This window comes from Notolabrus celidotus, chromosome 7, assembly GCF_009762535.1.
Source record: "Notolabrus celidotus isolate fNotCel1 chromosome 7, fNotCel1.pri, whole genome shotgun sequence".
Lineage (NCBI taxonomy): Eukaryota > Metazoa > Chordata > Actinopteri > Labriformes > Labridae > Notolabrus > Notolabrus celidotus.
This window is the reverse complement of record NC_048278.1, coordinates 17,629,244-17,649,390: the sequence shown is the minus strand read 5'-3', so window position 1 is coordinate 17,649,390 and position 20,147 is coordinate 17,629,244. Positions and strand designations below refer to the sequence as shown.

At 39.7% G+C, this 20,147-nt stretch overlaps 1 protein-coding gene across 1 annotated transcript in view; it reads right to left on the bottom strand.

Moving 5' to 3' along the window:
- The window catches only part of LOC117815348 (phospholipid phosphatase-related protein type 5-like), a 57,844-nt gene that overhangs the window by 24,762 nt on the left and 12,935 nt on the right, over positions 1–20,147 (bottom strand). Inside the window, 1 exon segment of the mRNA XM_034687002.1 lies at positions 2,343–2,531. Coding sequence (XP_034542893.1) covers positions 2,343–2,531 — 189 coding nt within the window.

The window sequence follows — 20,147 nt, the reverse complement described above, 5'->3', positions numbered from 1 at the left end:
TGATGAAACTTTAAGATAAATTCTAAAGATCTTCAGCATGTTATTGGTGAGACAACTGGACTTCCAGAAATGTGCCTCTGATATAGTTTTCCCCTTGCTACACATGAGGACTGGCACAGTTGACCCAAAAATAACAAATAATTTTTTCAAGGGTCAAAAACTCACATTAAAGTAACATAAAATAGACATTTGATATGAAAGTAATTACACGTTAACGTACATTTATGACACTTTGAGGTCAACAGCTCTCAATCAAGCAGCTTCAAACTCACTGGCTTAAGTTTAAAGCTCTACTGTTTCAGTGTAATGTTCTCATATGTGGGAAGCCTATAAGGAGGGGCAGCAACTTAAGCATCCACTCGCCTTGAGTGGTGCCTGGCAAGGCTTCTGAATGGAGGGCACTATGCTCAAAGCATTCTCTATGAAGACATAACAGATTTACTTAAAGATGATGCAAATTGAGGCAAAACACGTCTGGGGGCACTCCACGGATTTTACACATCATCGGGTGTATTACTCATCCTGCGAAAACCGTTGTGTAATACCTACCTACCCCGGCTCAGAAAGAAGCATTTGAGTTGCATCCTGGGAAGTGTAGGATCCAGCAAAAATGTGGCTATCTTTGTGTCTTTGGTTTAACTCAATGCCTCTGTTTCAAATTAGGAGTTTCTAATGAGTCATGTTTGGGCTGTCACACTTACACAAACATACACTTGTCACACACACAGGTAGTATGTGAAGCTACAGGAAACATCCATGCAGTTAGTTGGAGAAACTCCTCCATTCACCTTTAAAGGCTTAAAGTCAGAGTCTAAATTGAGAGAGAGGTATTATGAATTTCTGCTCTGTTATTGAATGTGAACAGAGGCTTGTGGGATGATGCGGTATCTTGGAGCGTGAGAAAACACAAATGCTCTTACATTAAAAAAACGCTTACCACTCTAGGCTAAAAAAAAGAGAAAAAAAAATCACGCCACTTGCTCCCACTCTGTACACTATCACACACCCTAGTCCCTGCAGCCTCCATCCATTGCTGAGTATGTTGGGCTACAAACAGTCACTCCAAGAAACTCAAACTGCACCTGTGCAACAGTCAAGGTGTAAATGTTCAGGTGTGTTCAATGAAATCACTGGAATTTGTCTCTCTTTATGAACACTCTAGGATCAAAAGTGTAAACAAGTGGATGCCAAATGCTTTCTGAAAATTCTCAGAAAAATTCTCATGAAACACCTTGAGATACATTTTTCTTGTTATTGTCATTGTCAGCAATACATAAGTACAACAGACCTACATTTTTTGCAGTATAAAGTAAGAAATGTTAGGGCAATAGTCTCATTTATACAAAAACAAATGACTCAAGATTGAACGCATATATGTGCTCCGTGTGTATCTGCTTGTGTTTATGTTTATATTTGTATGTGTGTTTGTGTGTTCTTCCCTAAGCTTGAAAGTGGCCATGTTGTAATGCCACCTAAGTACAGGACATCAAAGAGACATGCCATGGGGGACAAGACAGACAGTTGTAGAGACAGCTTTGATGAGGGTGCAAGGCTGCTTCATTATTAATAACCACCCACTGTACCAAACAGAAAGTCTGGCTGCTGTCAATGAATTCTGTATACTGAAGAATACTTACAAATATTAAAGCTCATATAAATTGCTGCAGAATTACTGCACCTTGAATTTCTGACTTTAGATGATTCTCAGTAAAAAATGCTTAAGTCACTTGCATAAATTAAAAGCAGAATATTTTATGATCTGCTGCATAAATGTGCATGCTGCCAAAAATTCATGACCTACAAATCGCAATCCTGTATGTGTGTTTAATTATCAAAAAGCTGCTCTGATTTGCATTTTTAAATCTCGGGTGAGGACTGTCTGGTGAAAATAATGAAACTCTTCCCCTTGTGCATAAATAAGGGAAGCCATTTAGACTGCATGTTTTATTCTGTTTAGCGTTGTGCAGTCTGGAAATAAGAAGAGAATCTGGCACACTGTAGCTGTCTTTGTGGAGGACAAATATAGTGCCCGTTGCCATGGTTATGACAGGGAACGCATCTCCACAAACAGAGCAGAGAAACCACGAGGATGCACACCCACACACCTATCTCCCCTCTTTCAAGCCACAATCACCACGTGCAGATGAGGAGGAACCATCAATGTGTGTGTGTGTGTGTGTGTGTGTGTGTGTGCGTGTGTGTGTGTGTGTGTGTGTGTGTGTGTGTGTGTGTGTGTGTGTGTGTGTTTGTGTGTGTGTGAGTGTGTGTCACATGTTATCGATTGTGAGTGTGATGAGCACCTGTGGAGGAGGCTTTTTTCTACAAGTTCAGCACAGACTCACCGTCACAGTGGGGATGGCGGTGACGAGGGAGTAGACGAGGACGGGTGGCGCCTTGCTGTTGTCCTCTGGTCCAGGGTAAGGCTTGGAGTAGGCTTTGTCGAAGCAGAAGAAGCCCTGGATGTGTACAGGGAACGTGTCCGTGTACTCAAAGTAGTACGCCAATAGAACGGTTCCTGCCATGATGACCAGCTGGAAATAAAACATATTGGCTCCAGCTTTAGGATGGGATCCACAGGACAGAGTAGGAATTAGAAAAACAAATAAAAGACCACCAGAAAGAAAGAAGTGGACTCGATTTAAAAAAAGAGAGATTTTTCCTTCTCAGAGCAAAATGATGGATGCTACCGTAATGTGTAAAATGAATCAAGTGTGCGTGGAGAGATAGTGAGGGATGAGGATGAGAGAGAGAGAGGGAGGGAGGGAGAGACAGAGACAGAGGGAGACAAATAAGGAGAAAGTCAGATACAGAGGAGGAAGAGAGAGCAAGGACAGAGATACAGAGTGAGAGCGAGATCCCTTCAGCGATGTCAGCGGGTAGAGTGGGAGGGTAAAGAAATAAATGGAGACTGATCTAAGAAAATGACGCTGAATGGAGGATTCAAAAGGAAGAACTGAACGAGGATGGAAGACAGAAGGGGGTGAGACACGGAAGGAGAGAAAAAGAGGCAAATAGCAGAGAAGACTGGAAAAGAAGAGGGGGAGGAAAAAGAACCAGGGGAAGAGCAGGGGGTTGGACAAGAAGAATGTGTGTGTGACTCTGCATAACTTGAATTGTCTTTGTACCACACTGCAACTCAGCCATATGAACTGAAATACAAGCCATGAAGTATAACATGTTACCTTTCAGAAAATTTTAATTTGATAATAAAAATGTGTTGGCAATACATGACAGATTGTAGGCGTGATGGGATAAGTGAGGAAGAGGGGGCGATAAAGATAGATAATAGTTTAAAAAATGTTACTCTGCAGAGATGAAGCAGATGCATGAGTTACCATTATTCATTTATACTCCAGTAAACAGTACTATCTCCTTTCCACAGTTGTCTACAAGAGGAGACATTTACAACAGCGCAGTGAGCTCATCTGTATATATAACTTTAAACAAGATGTCTTTGCAATATTTGTTCACCCTGAGGCAAAAAACGTCTGGAAACAAAAGCTACAAGTTTAAAAAAAGAAATGTGTGTTTAAATATAGCAAGCTGCTGATTGGTTTCATCATAATCTACTGCCTAAAAGCTGGCTCCATTAACTTCTATTGTATGTAAAGGACAAATGTATCAGCAGAAAAACCGAGGAGCCTCTTCTGGCAGGCTGAGCTGTTCGACAGCTCCAGGTAAACAATGCAGGAAAGAAATCAGTAGCTTTGAGGCTGGTTGCAATTTGGTCTTTTACTTAATGGGGGAACAACATGTGGAACATGTGTACATATATTGTCATATATCCATTCCTCATTATTACTTACATAAATAACAAGCAGTGTTGAAATAAAGGATTAATTAAAGCGCATAATTGTGCAGCATTTTTTGTTAATAAATCTGCATTTATACCAGTTCTGAAACTAGACACAGATTTCCAGAGCTATCACACATACATGCAGGGTGGACCTTTTTCTCAGCAGACATTTTGACTTGCTGAACACTGTGTAACTAATGCTATGAGTAATTGTACTGCATTGCAATAATTACTGGAAAGGAGAGTGTCGTTAGTATAACATGTGGTTTTCATGCTATTAGAGGTAAAAAGAAATCTGCAGTGGAAAAGGTCTATGACTCTCCCAGTTGGGTTTCAATCACTGACCTGTCATGGGTTGCTTTTGTTTAGCTTTGAATCTTTCTTGTTTCAGTTTTCCAGGTGTTATTGAGTAGTCATTTTGTGTGTTGTATTGTCATTGTTTACCCTTATGTTCTTGTACTCTTTGCGTGTATCATGTTCCCATTTTATTTTGTAGTATTTCCCCCAGTGTAAAGTCGAGTTTCACTTCCTAAGTTTTCCCTTTTTCTGTGATTGTGTGCCCAATTAGTTTCACCTGTGTATAGTGTCACACCTGTTTTTGATTACCCTTTGTGTATTCAGTCTTTGTGTTTCATCCCTTGGACTGCTTTCTGCGGATTATCCGTTCTTGTTTTTGGTGTCACTTCCTCTACTGTTACGTTGGATTTTCTTTGATGGATATTTGATTTTGGACTTTGTTTAAGTATGTTTTGTTTGTTCATTTTGCCATTTTGTTTATTGAATACTTTTTCTAAATCTGCTTTCGCGTGGGTCCTTCTCCTTGTTTTTCAACACACATGACAGTCACCAAAACAGCTTGGCTATAGGTGTGGGAAAAGATCATAGATTGGGTTCAAATAAATGATTGTTTTTTAATTCAAATTAAAAATGAATCAATATTATATTGGTTTGACACATGAAATGAACCCTGGGCAAAAGGTGTTTGACCTATCCAACTACCTGAAGTATTGATACTGAACTGCATCATCGCCTTGACTAGTGATAGATGTATCACACATTGCTAGTGCCAAGTATTGGCATTTTAATTTAAAAGTAACACGGCTCTCTGAACACATATTCCTTACAATCTGACTCACTGCAGTGACACTACTGACACTGACCCAGCACTTTACCTTTTCAGGGCATTTTGTACTCTTCAGTTAATTAGATGCCGTGGTATGATTGTCTTGTAATCAGTTTAAAAAAAGCGAAAACACTGTATCATAAGATTGCTGTTATGCAACATTAGGTAAGATGTCACATCCTGGGTCATCCTGCTGTTCCCAGGCCTAACCCCCGACAGCCTCTGTATGTGAATACCTCTTTGTGTTTTGTAACTTCTCATTTCAGGATGATTTTTAACACTGTGTTCATTTCTCTTCATCGTGACCACTGGTTCAGTTCTTTAATTAGTAAGCCAATGTGCATCTCATCCCACTGTGTTCCTGTATGCAGACTGGCAGGCAGGCAGACAGACAGACAGCAGATGAAGAAAGAAAAAAAATAGGCTGTTTTTGAAACGGCCCGCTACATACTACCTACGAATGTAGTAGGCACTGCTTACTACTTACTGTGTTTGAATTTAGTATGTAGCACGAATGTTCTGTTCGATCTGTGTTGCTGTATGCTTGGCCAGATGACACTGAATTCCTGTTTCAGAAAGCAGAAGTAAACAATGGCAAAGCTAATAGCGAAACTGCTTCTGAACTTATTTAAAAAGTTAGGAAGTGGTTTATATGTAATTTAATAATTTTCACAGCACCTAAAAACTGAGTTCCCCGGTCAAAAAAGAAGAGAAAAGAAAAAGCGGAATGAGCGCTGTGCATTATGGGAAACAGTACGCGAGGCAGACTGTGAAATTTTCCTGAATCAGTAGACATCTGGGGAGTTTTGGCATACTGCAGATTTTGCTCTTTTTCACGTACTGCTTACTAAATACTGAATTTTGGCTAAATCATTACGTTCTGCTAGTATAGTAGGCGGTTTCTAAAAAAGCCAGAGTGTCATGGACACTACTGGAGCAGCCTGTTCCTCCTAGCTCCACCCTGTCTGCTCTCTCCTGCTCACACACAGCTGCAACCTATTGTTAATCACTCCTTTAGTATTTAAGCCAGTCAGTTCAAAGGTTGTTTGCCAGATCGTCATGTGTGCTCCTGTCTGCTTCATATGCCAGCCGGCTTTATGTTTTTTTGCCTCCTTGGATTTTGACCTCTGCCTGTTTCCCTGTTTGGATTTTGCCTGCTGACTCTGTACCTCTGCCTGGTTGGACTGTTGTAGGTTTTTAACTTTGGAACGGACTGCACTCTTCTCTGCCTGCATCTCTACCTTAATTCTGCTCTTGGGTCTTTTCTGAACTACGACAGAGTGGATGATGAATACACAAATGAAGTAGAGACAGTGGCATTTGCTTATTGGTGAACAGTGCAGCACAGCACTGCATGAACGGAATCTCAAAATGTATATTTTAAGTGTCTTTCGATGTTGAAATAACCAGTAAACATTTATAATATACTACAATATCACTGTAATTTTACAATAAAATAATGGTAACTAGTGGCATGAGAATATGCAGAATGTGAAGATTTATTAAACAAAAGAGCAAAAGTCCAGGAAAAATAAAATCCAGAGTGTCAAAGCAAAAAACAAAAGGGAACCACAGGGAGCAGGAGAAGGTACCAACGAAGAACACTGGAAGCAGGTAAACACAGGGAGCAAACGACAATGAAATGATCCAACAAAACAAGGGAGGAAACAGAGACTAAATACATACTAGGTAACGAGCAACAGGCACAGACGCAGGTGAAACTAACGAGGGTAATCAAAATGGAGGGAAACACACATGGGCAGGAAGTAAAATTAAACTGGGCACAGAGGGATCAAGAACTAGTAAATAAAACAGGAAACACAACAGACGAGTAAGAAACACAAGACAAAATACACACACACAAACACATACAAGGAATACAACACAAGACATGGATCACTAATAAATGACACAAGGAAGACAGGGATAACTCATATCTAACACAGACAGGAAAGAAACGGAAACAATACACGAAACACTAGGGGAATCTACAAAATACAACACAAAGAAAAAAAAAGAAACTCATGACATACATTTTAAATGAAATATGTTGTAGCGTGAATAGGAACTCTTCATTTTAACAAAACTTTAATAATAATTATGTTACAAATGAATTGCCAGGAATGTACACATTAACATAAAAATATTTTTTTTTTCCTTAAAAAATATTCTGGGGGAGGGGCGCTGGTGGCCTTGTGGTCTAAGTGCCCCACATACAGAGGCTATAGGCCTCGTCGCAGGGGTCGCCGGCTCGATTCCCGGCCGGTCAACCATTTCCTGCATGACTTCCCCCGCTCTCTACTCCCCACATTTCCTGTCTCTCTTCAGCTGTCCTATAAAATAAAGGCAAAAAGGCCAAAAAATATTAAAAATATATATATATATATATATATGTAAAAAAAAAATATATATATTCTGGGGGAGAACCCATCTCAAAAAGCCCCATAATGTCCACTTATCTTAGCATCTTGTAGAAACTAAGATATAGTTAAAACAATATTATCAGGGATTGGGATCTGTGTTGTTTTTTTTGCTTATAAAATGATAATCCGTAGCAGAGAAACTGTGATTCCAATGTTAGGGAGCATAATTTGTTGACTTGTCATAGTAACTCTCAGAAGAAATCACCATAAATAAATTTAAATCTCAAATGATCATCTCGCCTTGGGCACCAAATTAGCTCGAGCCAGCTCTAGCCACAACCAGTTTGTGTCAAAACAGATAATCTGCTGGTTTGGGTCTTGGATTGTCACAGCAATTTATGTGTTACGTCAGTAAAGCTTTGAAAAATTACACTGATGATTAAAGTCACTGTATTGGGGAATCTTGTTATGTAACCCTCAACTTGATGACGCAACTTTTCAAAATCTTAAATTGTTTCTCTAATTTTAGTTCAATGTGACTGCAGCAAGATCTGAATTTCAAGTTGTTTCCTTTTAATGAAAAACTTAAAAAAGCTGTAACCTACGCACAGTCTGTAGTGTTCAGAATCTTAGATAACGAGTTATCTCTGTTTTGCTGACTTTGTTTTCGTTTATCTAAAATTAAATATATCAAGATTTAATGTAGAGTCCTTTTTCATGATTTACAGCACCAAACAGGAAAAGCGACACAGCGGCAGATGGCTGAACAAGTGATGAACAACTGAGAGAACCTCCTCCACCGTGTTTATCCTTTCAGCAGAATGACAGAGAACCCACTCAATCTAATGCTATAGGGAGGGGAAGGGGAGACTTGTTACAAGTAGCACATTTCAGCTTTATTACACATTGAAGAGTGACAATGTGCAAGAGAGAGGCTGACCTAATTCTAACTCCTTATATTATACACTCTGCTCCACTGTTGGATCTGCTTCTTTGCAATCTCTATTTTCCTTGTTCCATTTAAATACATGAAAAAAAAAACCTGAGCGTGAAACCCTACATGAATTGAAAAATCAAATAAGTGATCTTTATGTTCCCATGGCAAATTTAGTCTGCTTCAATCCCTGTGAGGAGAGCGTCATACTAAAGGACGGTGCGTTCAACACATTAGTTCTAAGGCCCTTTAAAGCTTAACCATGAGGGACAAACATACACATGTATCCACACATACTAACAATTTGTACAAATACCTCCAGCCTGAAGTTTATATATAGTCAACAAATATCAAGCAGCTCCCTGTTTCTCCATGTGTGAGTAGGTGTGTGAGTGTTCCCATGTGCAGAGTGTGTTTGAATGTGTCTGCAGGCATGTGGGTGAATTCCCATGTCTGAGGAGGAACTCTGACTCGGGCAGCCACATTGTGTTGAACATTTCTCTCCATCATCCGTCCCTCTCTTCTTGCCAAGCCATGGTAGGCGTGAGCGAGGGAGGGAGGAAGTGTAGAAAGGTGGGCGGAATTGAGAGAGAGAGTGAGTGATGTCTACAAAAACACTCATCAAAGTTTTTACAAATATTTGAAGACAGCTGCCCAAAGCCTACAAAACAGGGAGATTATGCATGTCATTCTACTCTAATGTGATCATGTACTGTGGTGTCAGTCTGAGCTCTTATAGCCATGTGTGCTAAATAACACACAAATATACAGGGGTGATAGTTGAAAATGTTAACTCTGTGATAAAAGTATTGCAGTAAAAAAAAAAAAAAGAGTGTGACTTAAATACAAAACTCCCAGTAAATTGAGTCACTGAACAGCTCATTAAGATCAAAATTGCCCCTGCTGATTACAGACTTTGAACTCTTAAATTACATTTCGCCTTCTTACCCTGCTACATGAACAAATAAGCAACCTCCTTTTTATTCTGCAGCCAAAGCCAGTTTGTCAGAATATTAATAAAGGTCAAAGCTACTCAAAGTTGATGGTTACTAATTAGCAGTGGGACACAACCTGCCCAAGTCACCTTGGACCATCTATTTGCATAAACATTATTTTTTAAGCATCCTGTGCATGTACGGTATGAAACCACTGAAAAGATGAATAGGGAAGGGTCAACAAAGGCCAATATCTCTCTGTCCACTGAGCCATCTAAATGCAGTAAGTTCATTCAGCATCATCACATGGCAGCTGTAAGGTGTTCGTCAGTCAGAAGAGGTAAACACTTCGAATTTGACTGAGAAACTTTTTCTCACGGTCGGTGCATTTTAATGTACAACTCACTGTCCCAAAAAGCTTTTGATATTAGCCTGCATCCACCTGTTAAATTTTTCTTGTTACCTTATTCTCCAAACCTGACACTTTCATCATTTTCATTGCAACTCTCCAGAGTTCAGATTTAATATTGAAGTATGCTCCTCTCAAAGCGAAAGAGAAACTGGAGAACTTTTTAATGCATCTATATTTAAGGGTGATATATTCAAAGAAGGAACTCTCTGGTTTCACAAAAGCTTCAATTAATGTCAACTTGTGGTGTCCTTGTGTTACTTTGCATGATCATTTGGGAATACAGCTTATACTTAGGATTAAAGACCAAGCATCAAATGCAACAAATCCCCATACCAAATCAATTTGGTCATTTCCCAGGTCCAGCATCATAGAAACTTCCATCCCATGCTACACAAGTATGCAAGTGCTCCTCATTAGATGTCAAAATTAGGGTTGCATAATTGAGCCAATTCTTGGCCCGACAATGTGAATCCTTGGTTATTATTTATTATTCTGATAATACAGTTTTCTCCCATAAAAACAAGCTGTAAAAGTTGCTTTCATTTACTAATAAATAAGCCTACTCATTCCGACACAGTGGGTGGCAGTATGCAATCTGCAATTACATGCAGAGAAGAAGACGAAGAAGACGAAGAAGACGAAGAAGACGAAGAAGACGAAGAAGACGAAGAAGACGAAGAAGGCGAAGAAGAAGAAGAAGAAGAAGAAGCACAGCTACAACGAGCCGACCAGAGAGTCAAACATCATGAGTGTTAATGTTTGTCTCTGCTTCAGAGGAGGATATGTATGAATAAGATGACAGTTTTTGCATTTATTTCAATACAACATGCAGACAGACAGATGTCCAGACATTGTCACTGTTCTTGTCATTAAATGATTCTCCTGCTTCACCATCTATCCTGTTTTGTGTGCATTCTCCAGTTTTACACCTGCCACAGGTTAAAAACATCATCACCTCCCATCACTTATGGTGAATTTTCCTGAATATTTTCTGCTGGGTTTTCCTGCCAACGTCTTGCCAACATTTTACAAGGGGGCTGGCAGGAAAAATATGGTTTGAAGTAGGGGTGACCCCAAATAGTCGAATATTGGACGATTAGTTCTAACGAGCCTTAGTCGACTGCCAATCTCATAGTCGAATATTTGCATTTGAAATGTGGATCATTCCATTCAAACCATGGGGGTGCTCAATGTCTAATTTTACATTATTTTCTTGTTTCCCTTGAAAATAGTGTCTCATTTAGCCTATTTTTATATAAATATAAACTTATTTAATGTAATTCTGAGAACAGCTCTTGAAGTGTTAAATCTCCTTAAAGTGGTAATTAAATCTCCCCTGGTAATTAAAGGTGGACCATTTAGCGGGACCTGTGGAGCAGACGTACCTCAGCTGGTCTTTAAATCTTTCTACTTTCATGGCAGATCAAAATGTCAGAAATAAAACTTCAGTTGATTCTAAAAAATAGTGATGAAGATGAGGAGCAGCTTCATGAAGAGGGCTGTGAGATCAAGGATTACCGGACCACACAAAAACTGTAGGGGGCCAAAAGAACGAGGAGGGATACCCAAAGCTGTCTGAAGCCTCAAAAACAATCCATAGCATCCCATCCACCTCCACGCCATAAGAGGGGATATTCTCATAGACAGGATTTACGGTCAACAAAGCAAGGAGCGCACTTCTGCCCGTAAACACGATGGTTTTCCTCACGTACAATTTGAAAAGACTCAAGCGGACAAAGATGCGATGAAAGACTGTTGTAAAAGGTTCTGTTAAGAGATTTAAAAACCCTTTAGTTGGTTCAGGTTTGATTTTGAACATTATACAAATGTTTAGCCTTAAGTTGGACAAACTACCCTCCGCAGCACTGCTCTCCGCTGTGTGAACACTGTTTAAATATCTCCTGATTCCTTATTCTTTAATGGCGCATTGTTCCATGTTTAACGGATGGTGGCCTTATTTGAGTTTTCTCCATCCCCTCGTTGTTTTTGAGGTGCAATATAGATTTAAAAAATCTAAGTTTTATACTTATAATATTCTGTTGTCCCTTTTACTTTAAGCTACGAGTCTCTTAATTGTAAATGGTTATGCGTGATATTGTCATGCGGTCACCATTATGCAGACTTTTGGTCAATAAGGAAAAACAACAAGCATTCGACTGTTTGTCGACTATGGGCAAAATCTGATGAATCAGATTCGACTAAGCAAATCCTTAGTCGGGCCCACCCCTAGTTTGAAGTGCGAAAAATTTGAAAAACTATGCTGTCTGTGTGGGTTCAGCCCACCCTGAAAATTGTGGTTAGTTTTCAGGAGTTTAATGCATGTGAATACAGCGTCTAACCAGAAGTGGAGAATGCTGTTCACAATTTGCAAATGTTTGGTGCTTGTTGTTCTCTTTTTTTCCCTTCACACAGGAATCATCATATCAGAGCAGAGGTAGAAAGTGGTAATGATAAATGATTCATAAAATGTTAGTATTCTTGCAGCTCATAAATTAAATATATGGGCTGATACTACTGACAGGGATGACAAAAGAGAGATCTGTTATGCAATGGAACCTGGTGTGATTTACCAAAATCCGTCTGCATACATTTAACCACGGGGTGAACCCAGCATTTAGAAAATCTGGGGAATTTATTTTTCATGATGACCCTTTTTTGGCTTACACAGTCAACTTAAAAGACTTATCAAAGGGAGGAATTAAGACTTAATGCTCATACCTATTCACTTCAAAGAGAGTGAAAGTGAGAAAATCAAAGAGACTAATGTGGCATAGATATGACAGAAACAGAGGGAAATCCCCTGCCTGTAAAAACCTTTTAACCACACATTGAAAAAAATGGACAAAGATACATTTCTAAAGGTAAGAAAAAGGGCAACATAGCTTTAGGAATCATAAGCGTCTCCTGGGGCTGAGTGCAAGCTGGAAAGGGAGGTTCAGGTCTACTCTTGGCCTGTGCAGAGAGGCCAGATGGCGGTAAAGTCAACTGATAGTCAAACAAGTTTACAGGAGGTAGGAGCGTTTGTATGAAGGCTGGTGTGGAAATGACAGCACCCTGCTGGGGGTAAATGTACGTCATACTGCTCAGGAGACATGCTGCTTCAACCTGCTCTCAAAGTGTCTGATCTGTTTTTCAATTAGCCCAAACTACAGCATGAATGAAAACTGAGCCTGAAAGGATGTGTTACACAAAACAAAGCAGGATTGAATAGGTCAATTTGACAGATTTTTCTTAGACAGTTAAGGTTGCAGTTGTATAAATATGTGATTCAGTCACAAATGGACAGCTAATCCCAAGTGGAACTACTAACAACTGACAACAGAGTATATCTCCAGAGACTTTTATAAAATCTCCCATCTCAAATCTTGGTTAATGCCATGTGTAAACTGGCATTAGTTTATATCTGTGTCATACTATATATTAGGCTGGTAGGAATGACCGATATCGATCTTAAATCCAGTATAAACTGTAACCTAATAGTAGCAGGAAGGTAATAAATACTGATCTTAATATTACACAGCCTAACAGGCCTCGTTATTAAACTATATCTACAGAACTTACTTCACATCATTTATGTGTTATTCATTCTCAACTCTACACTTCTATAAGCATACTCTTATCATTTGTGTCCGTAGGGTTTCAGAGGTTTCACCTGATAACATTTGAAATCTGCCCCCAAATAGGCATGAAATAGGCTGCAGCATCCTCATCCTTTCTGTGTGATTTGGTTCCCTGATTAGCTCACATAATGTATCAGTCACATGATTAGAGGCAGTGAATATTTTACAGCTGCTGAGGTTTCATATTCGCTGGATATTTATTTGCTATTAAAAAAGGTCTGACTCTAAACAACACACACACACACACACACACACACACACACACACACACACACACACACACACACACACACACACACACACACACACACACACACACACACACACACACACACACACACACACACACCTCCCCTTCCATAATCATCTGCATAAATCATATTTAAATGATTTGAGCAAGAAGCCAGTAAATTCGCCATCAAGGACAAATCATCAAATCAACATGGAAAACCAGCAAACAAATGGGCTTGACTGCCGCCTGGTGCCACTACACTGTATTACCACACAGTGTAGTGCAAGATATATGAGGCGGCTAACAGAAACGAGTGGACAAGCCGGAGGAGTTACAGCCTTAAAGAGAGGTCGGGGAGAGGCAGCACATGGAAAGTGGAGGAAGATAAACAGATGGATAAAACAGTTAATGAGACATTAGTATATCACAGAATGCACCGGGGCAGAGCTGAGTGTGCCACTGGGAAATAAAACGGAGGAAGGCGGCAGAATAAAAGGGAGAACAACAGGGGAAGGGAGGGGAGAGTAAATGAGGATATATGAGAGAGGTGAAGAGGAGAGAAAGGTAAAATACAAAGAGGGAACATGGGAGGAGAAGAGGATCAAAGCAGGCATTCATCTTTTCAGGCAGCATCATGCCCTCCCTTTTTCCCCTCTCTCTCCCTCTTCCTCTTTTGTCCATCTAAATTCTGGGTATATTAAATCACCATGCCATGTTTATCTTCAACTCATCCCCCTCCAATTATCTGTCACATAACATCTTCCCTCAATCACTGCCAAACCCACGCTCTTTGAGTCTACCCCCCTTCATGCTGCATTGACTTCCACGTCTCTCAATCATTCACGCTGTCAGAAATCCTCTGTATCTGCTTGCTCACATGCACACTTTGTGTCTCTGCATCTACGGTATCTGCCTTACTCCATAACTCTCCTCATTCACTATTTTGTACATTCACTTCACTCTCTTTCTTTGCAATGAGAACCACATAACTCTACAAAACCCCCAGTTCTAATGCAAGCAAGCATGCCCCTGCATTTTATAGGAATAATAAAAGCAGATGCAAGCTCCTTTAACAAAACCCTACAGTAAGATAAGTAAGATCCAAATCTCTCTTCTCACACCTATAAACAATAATTAACATTCATTCATTAAAAAAAGTAAACTACTGTCTGATATGGACTTAATTTTTTCCCCAATAAAGATCCTTTTTTTTCAACGGTTTCAGCATAGGAAAGGGAATAATTTGGCTAACAAGTTTGACTGTGATGCAATCTGACCCTGGGCCAGAAAGGATGCCAATTTCACAAATTGCAAATATCTTGATTTTGTAAGAAGACTTCTCTGTTACAGTTTATTTAGCTGACCTCCTTCAGAGCAACACGCAGCACGGGCAGCAGTAAGGATCAGCCAGCATTTCTGAATCATGTAATTGCATGTAGCTCAGGAAGAAGCAAAAGCAAGGGAAGAAATAACATCTCACACAAGCTGTTTTATTTTAGAGTCTTACTCCGACAGCAGGGGTCTCCTATTTCTATTTCTGATGGGATAATTTGGCCTCCGAGCTGCAGCACTAGATATGCAGCTACTATATCCAACGTACGCAGATGATGTGAGCCTATATGGTGATATACAGGGTCTCTCTTTTCCCCTCCACCCCCCTCAGGTAATAACAGGTGGGTAGCAGGCAGCTAACAAGTGTTTCAAACATCCACCCAGAGTGCTGAGAAATCCCGGCGCAGCAGACAGGCGGGCAGCTGCTATTCATGGAGTCTCAGAGATAATGAGGGGGAAACAAGGGAGAGAATAATGTGAGAATGAGCTGTTAGTGTGTCTTTCTGCCAGTATGTGCGTGTTTGTGTGTGTGGGTTGGAAAGAAATTGGGAACATGAAAAAAATGTGTGTGAGCATTTTCATAAAATGAGCAAGAAACTAACTCAGGAGATTTAATGGATAAGATATTCTTTTGAGTGTTTTATGTGTTCAGGGACGTGTTAAAACTGAATTATTTTCACACCTACTTTTACTATTTCTTTAACCTGATAATAAAAAATGTAGATGATGTATAAATTGCCAATAAAGATGTTAAAAGAGAAGTTAAAGATAATCACTAGTTGTATATTAGGGTATAGCTTAAAGAGCTGCTGTATTAGAGGTTGATTTACTACAGCACAAAGATCTCAGCTTTGCAAAATGCCTGTGTAGTTAACATGAAGAAGCACAAATGCAGGACTAAAGCAAGCATATTTTGTGCTTGGATATATGCGAATACAATTTGTTGGGGGGTCTCGGTCTCTGCGCAAGTAACAAAACATCTTTAGAAAAGAATAAACACATGCAACAAACGTGTTTCTGGGAGGCAGAGGATGTTCTGAGGCAGTGTTAAACACAGCAGGGAGTAGGGGAAAGAAGTCGAAGCACAAACAGTCAAAGCAGACGCAGAGAGAGCTGTGCAGAAGAACTGTATTCATCATGCTTTTCACTCTTGGAGCAGCCTCTGATATAAAGTCCACAAAAAGAGGTGAAAGACAGCAGAGACAGTCCATGCTTAGATATGTCGTGTGGTTGTTGGGCAAGGCAGCAAAAACAAGAACCAAAAAGCCAACGGTCAGTAACAACTATCCTTTTTGGAGGAACATTTTTCATGCTAATAATGTTATTATAAAACTGATTTGGCTACAAGGATCATGTATTGAACGTAATAATGTTCAATAGCAATGTTTTGAAAACGATTTTAACAAGTTGTGATTTTGCAGCTCACTAAGTCATGGAGTTATGGAGGAGTTGAGCCGTGTGCATTTTGAAAAGCTTTTATCTTGTTAATTGATAAGTAATATGTGTAAGACATATTTTGAAAAGCTGAATCTTTTCCCAACACTGAAATGATACTGCCACCCACATTCAAATACAACGCAAACACCCACACTAGTTATCGTCTGGTGTAAAGCTTGTCACAGCTTAAGCCTGGCAGACATTAAAAGATGTTTGAAATCTCAACAGATGTGAAAATGTGATTGACCCCACATATGACGACAACTGATGATAGATATACATTTTTTTGTTCTTACAGTGGAGTGCAGCACACCACACAATAACAGATTCTATTCACAAACTAATGAAGTTCTGACTCGCAAAATCTGGAAATCTTGAGTAGACCAACATGGCAGACGATGTGCAGGAAGTTAAGATGACTGACAAGCTAAAGGTCGCTGTCTGCTTAGCTACCTCTTTCCGTTCATATGACAATCGACAGAGTGTATGCTGTGCTGTCCTCTGAGTCCTTCTAGCCCCTGTATATCGGGCATGTGCATAAACTGCTAGACAAACCAGTGCCCCCTTATCTCACTTAACATAGCTCACACCACAGGAAAATCTTTTGAACCATCTGAAAAGTTGGGACTTTTCTCTGAAAAGGGGGGAATAAGGCCAAAAATCATCCTGATAATTTGGTAGAGTATACCCTGCTTAATTTAACTTCAAGCTGCTTATCAGAGGAAGAGGTGAGGAGCAAGACACAGAAATCTATTAAAAACGCTTATGCATTTTATAAATTGACAAGAACACAATATTTTTTTATTATCCAAACCTGTAGTTTTCAGCTCCAACTATGCCGACTCACGTAAAATCATTTGAGAACATTAATCAGCTTTCACTCAGCTCTGTCCTGTGCATCAAAATACTCCAAACATCTTATTTCTCACTTACAATATGCAGTGTAATCCTTGTTGACAGACTTTGGAGGTAATCTTACATTAATGCTATTAGCAGATTGTAATTTTAGGCATGGGTACTGTAAGTGGAGTCAATGTACAGTATCTGTGAATGTTTTATAGAAACATTCAGTATCAATATTTGGGACTTGCCTGTTAAGTTGAATCATGTATTGTATTGTGTGCTGAAAATATGTACTACATTTCCATCAAAATGTGTTTTTGATGTTGCAAATAAGTACTGAAAAAGAAAACTACAGTATGCATCCAATTTCTACTTATGGAAAAATAAGTTAGGATGATATAAGTGATGTTGCAGACACTCCTGAGCAGGCACAAATGAGGGCATCTACAGGGAAGGCAGGAGAAATAAGAGATGTGAGCAGACATGAACCAACACCTTAGAGTGTCATCAGAGGAAGCATGGGCCATAGACCTGAAACATTATGTGGTCCTGTGCTCAGCGGTCCGTGCACTTTACAGGGCTTGCTGTGCCACAGGAGGACGCAGCCAACGAGGCATGAGGAGGAAGGAGTGGAGAGGAGGAAGATACGCTACAATGAGCTGGCAGTTGAGGAGGAACAGAAAAGCTGGCCAGCAAGACCTCACATTGCAAAGCATAGTTGCCATGAATTAGCAGCTACAGGGTGTCCAATTACTGTAAACAGTAATGATGATCACATTTTACTATCAATCCAGCTCATATCACACAACTATTCACTGTCTGAGAGTTGTCGGCTCAGTGAGATACACTCAAAAAGTCCACTTGTAGTCTCTCTGAGTACTTTGAAACTCAGCTTCAGTACAGATTTTTCACAGTAGGACCGGCTCACACCAACGAGTAACACTCCTCCCACCCACCCATCCCGTGTCTGAAACCAGTCAGGAATCAGTGGTATCAAAATGACTTTTTAAAGAGGGTCCTTTGAAGCTGTGTTCTCTGTTCAGTGCCAGTCCGGTCTCTTGTGTGGCGTTCGCAGCATGACGAGAGAGACAGCAGCAAGACGGAGTAAAAACAAAAAAGAGAGGAGTGAGAGATCCACTGAGGAAAGACAACTACTTTGCTTTCCATCATTCTGTTTCTATACAGTGCAGCAGTAAGTGTCTTGAATCATGTATCTTGCTTTCTAGTATCATGTCGTGTTTCACATGTTTTGAATTATGTATCATGTTTTCGAGTATCATGTTTGAGGTATTGTGTTTCACATGTCTTGAATCATATCATGTTTCTAGTGTCATGTTTGAGGTATCATGTTTCACATGTCATAAATTGTGTACCATATGTCTTGTTTTGTGTTTTGTGCTTTGTGTATTATGTTTCATATACTGTGGTTTGTGTATTGTGTTTTGTGTTTCTTGTATTGTTTCTCGTGTACCCTGTGTATTTGTTCCTTGTATCATGTTTTGCATTCTATTTAGTTTGTGTTGTTTTCATGTATTCTGTATTTAGATTTTTTTTTGTACATCATGGATCATGCATCCTGTTTTTTGTATCATGCATTGTGTATCATGTGTTCTGTTTATTTTGTTTCATTTATTGGCAAATATCATGAACCAATGAATCAATCCAGTACATAAACCAACAGGCATCCCCCAAAATAAAAATAGAAAATCAATTGGTTTTAGGTACATTTTTGTGTGACAATACTAACAAAAATAGTGTGGACTCACAAAGAGTCTTTTGTTGTGTGGTCAAAATACCAACAACTGGTTTTCCAACTGATAATATGCATATTCTTTTGATTGCAGTGGTATCAGAGGGTACTTGGCATTTGCCAAAACTTCTCACTATCAGAATTTGTAACCAGAAGAAACAAAGTGATATTAAAATATCTCTGAAATAAGGTGATAGAGGATGAGGAAGCAGACAGTGAGAAACAGAGTTTTGAATTGTGAGTCAAAGAGGAAGCAGGAATCAGCAACTAGATCACAAGTTATAGGAAAAAGAGTGAGTGTTTGAATTGAGAAGAAATGGCTAATGAGATGCTAATATAACAACAAAGGAGCGACTGCCCTCCGGGGGGAGCTATGCTACAGCAGGCAGCTCTAGTATGAAAACAGACAGAGGGAAGGGGGGGTTAAAAATGCCCTTTATTAAACTACTGCAATATACACAGATTCATGTGGGTGCATATATGGTGATTAATGTCAAACTGGAGTTACATCACCCTACCTTTGGCTATGCTGGGACAAAATAAAACCAACGACTGCACCTCCAGAGAGTGGGGTGAATAAGGTGACGAATGGGAAGAAACAGAGAACCAAAAATAACAAAAAAAACCACCCTCTTTCCTGGAGTGTAGATGTTCATGACACCCTCCTGTCTGTTATATGAGGTGAACATGAGGACAAGGTGTACTTGAAAGAAGGAAGAGTAGAAACAAGCTGGCTGTGACCAGAAACAAGAGGAGAAATTCAAAAAGAAAAAAAAATGTTGTAGACCCCTGAGGAAACACAAAGCCCGCGAGAAGCGTAAAGGAAAATTGAGTAGAGTGGTGGTCTTTGGAACAGCAGAGAGGCTTTCTGAGTGGGAGGAGGAGATGAGGCTTTACAAGTAAAGGGGAATAATGGAGAGATCCATGGTGCAAAAGATGCAATTACTCAGGGGAATGAGTGCTGGAGAGGATGAAGTAGAGGATCTGCATGAAAAGAGTGACTGGGCAGCGCTCAAGAGACCGTCAAAGAGAATACGGGAGGAAGGGGAGGAGCAGCACTGACAGATATAGGCCTAAAGATATCATAGACACTCTTTAAAAAAAAAATTAGAAAGCTGGAAAATCATTATAACAAGTCCTCGAGAGGATGTTGAGAACAAGCTAATACAAAGGCACAATACAAGAAAGTAAGAGGAAGAAAAAGATTGCACGTAAACCTGCAGGGGTTGTGTGATTTTTGCACATTAAAAGAATGCAGCTGTAAATGAGGTGTGTTGTTGAGGGTACAATTCATGTGTTGGATAAGTAGCAGATGAAAAAAAATACAGCACAGTCTCGATTGGATGTTGTGAATGAGTGAATGGGCACAA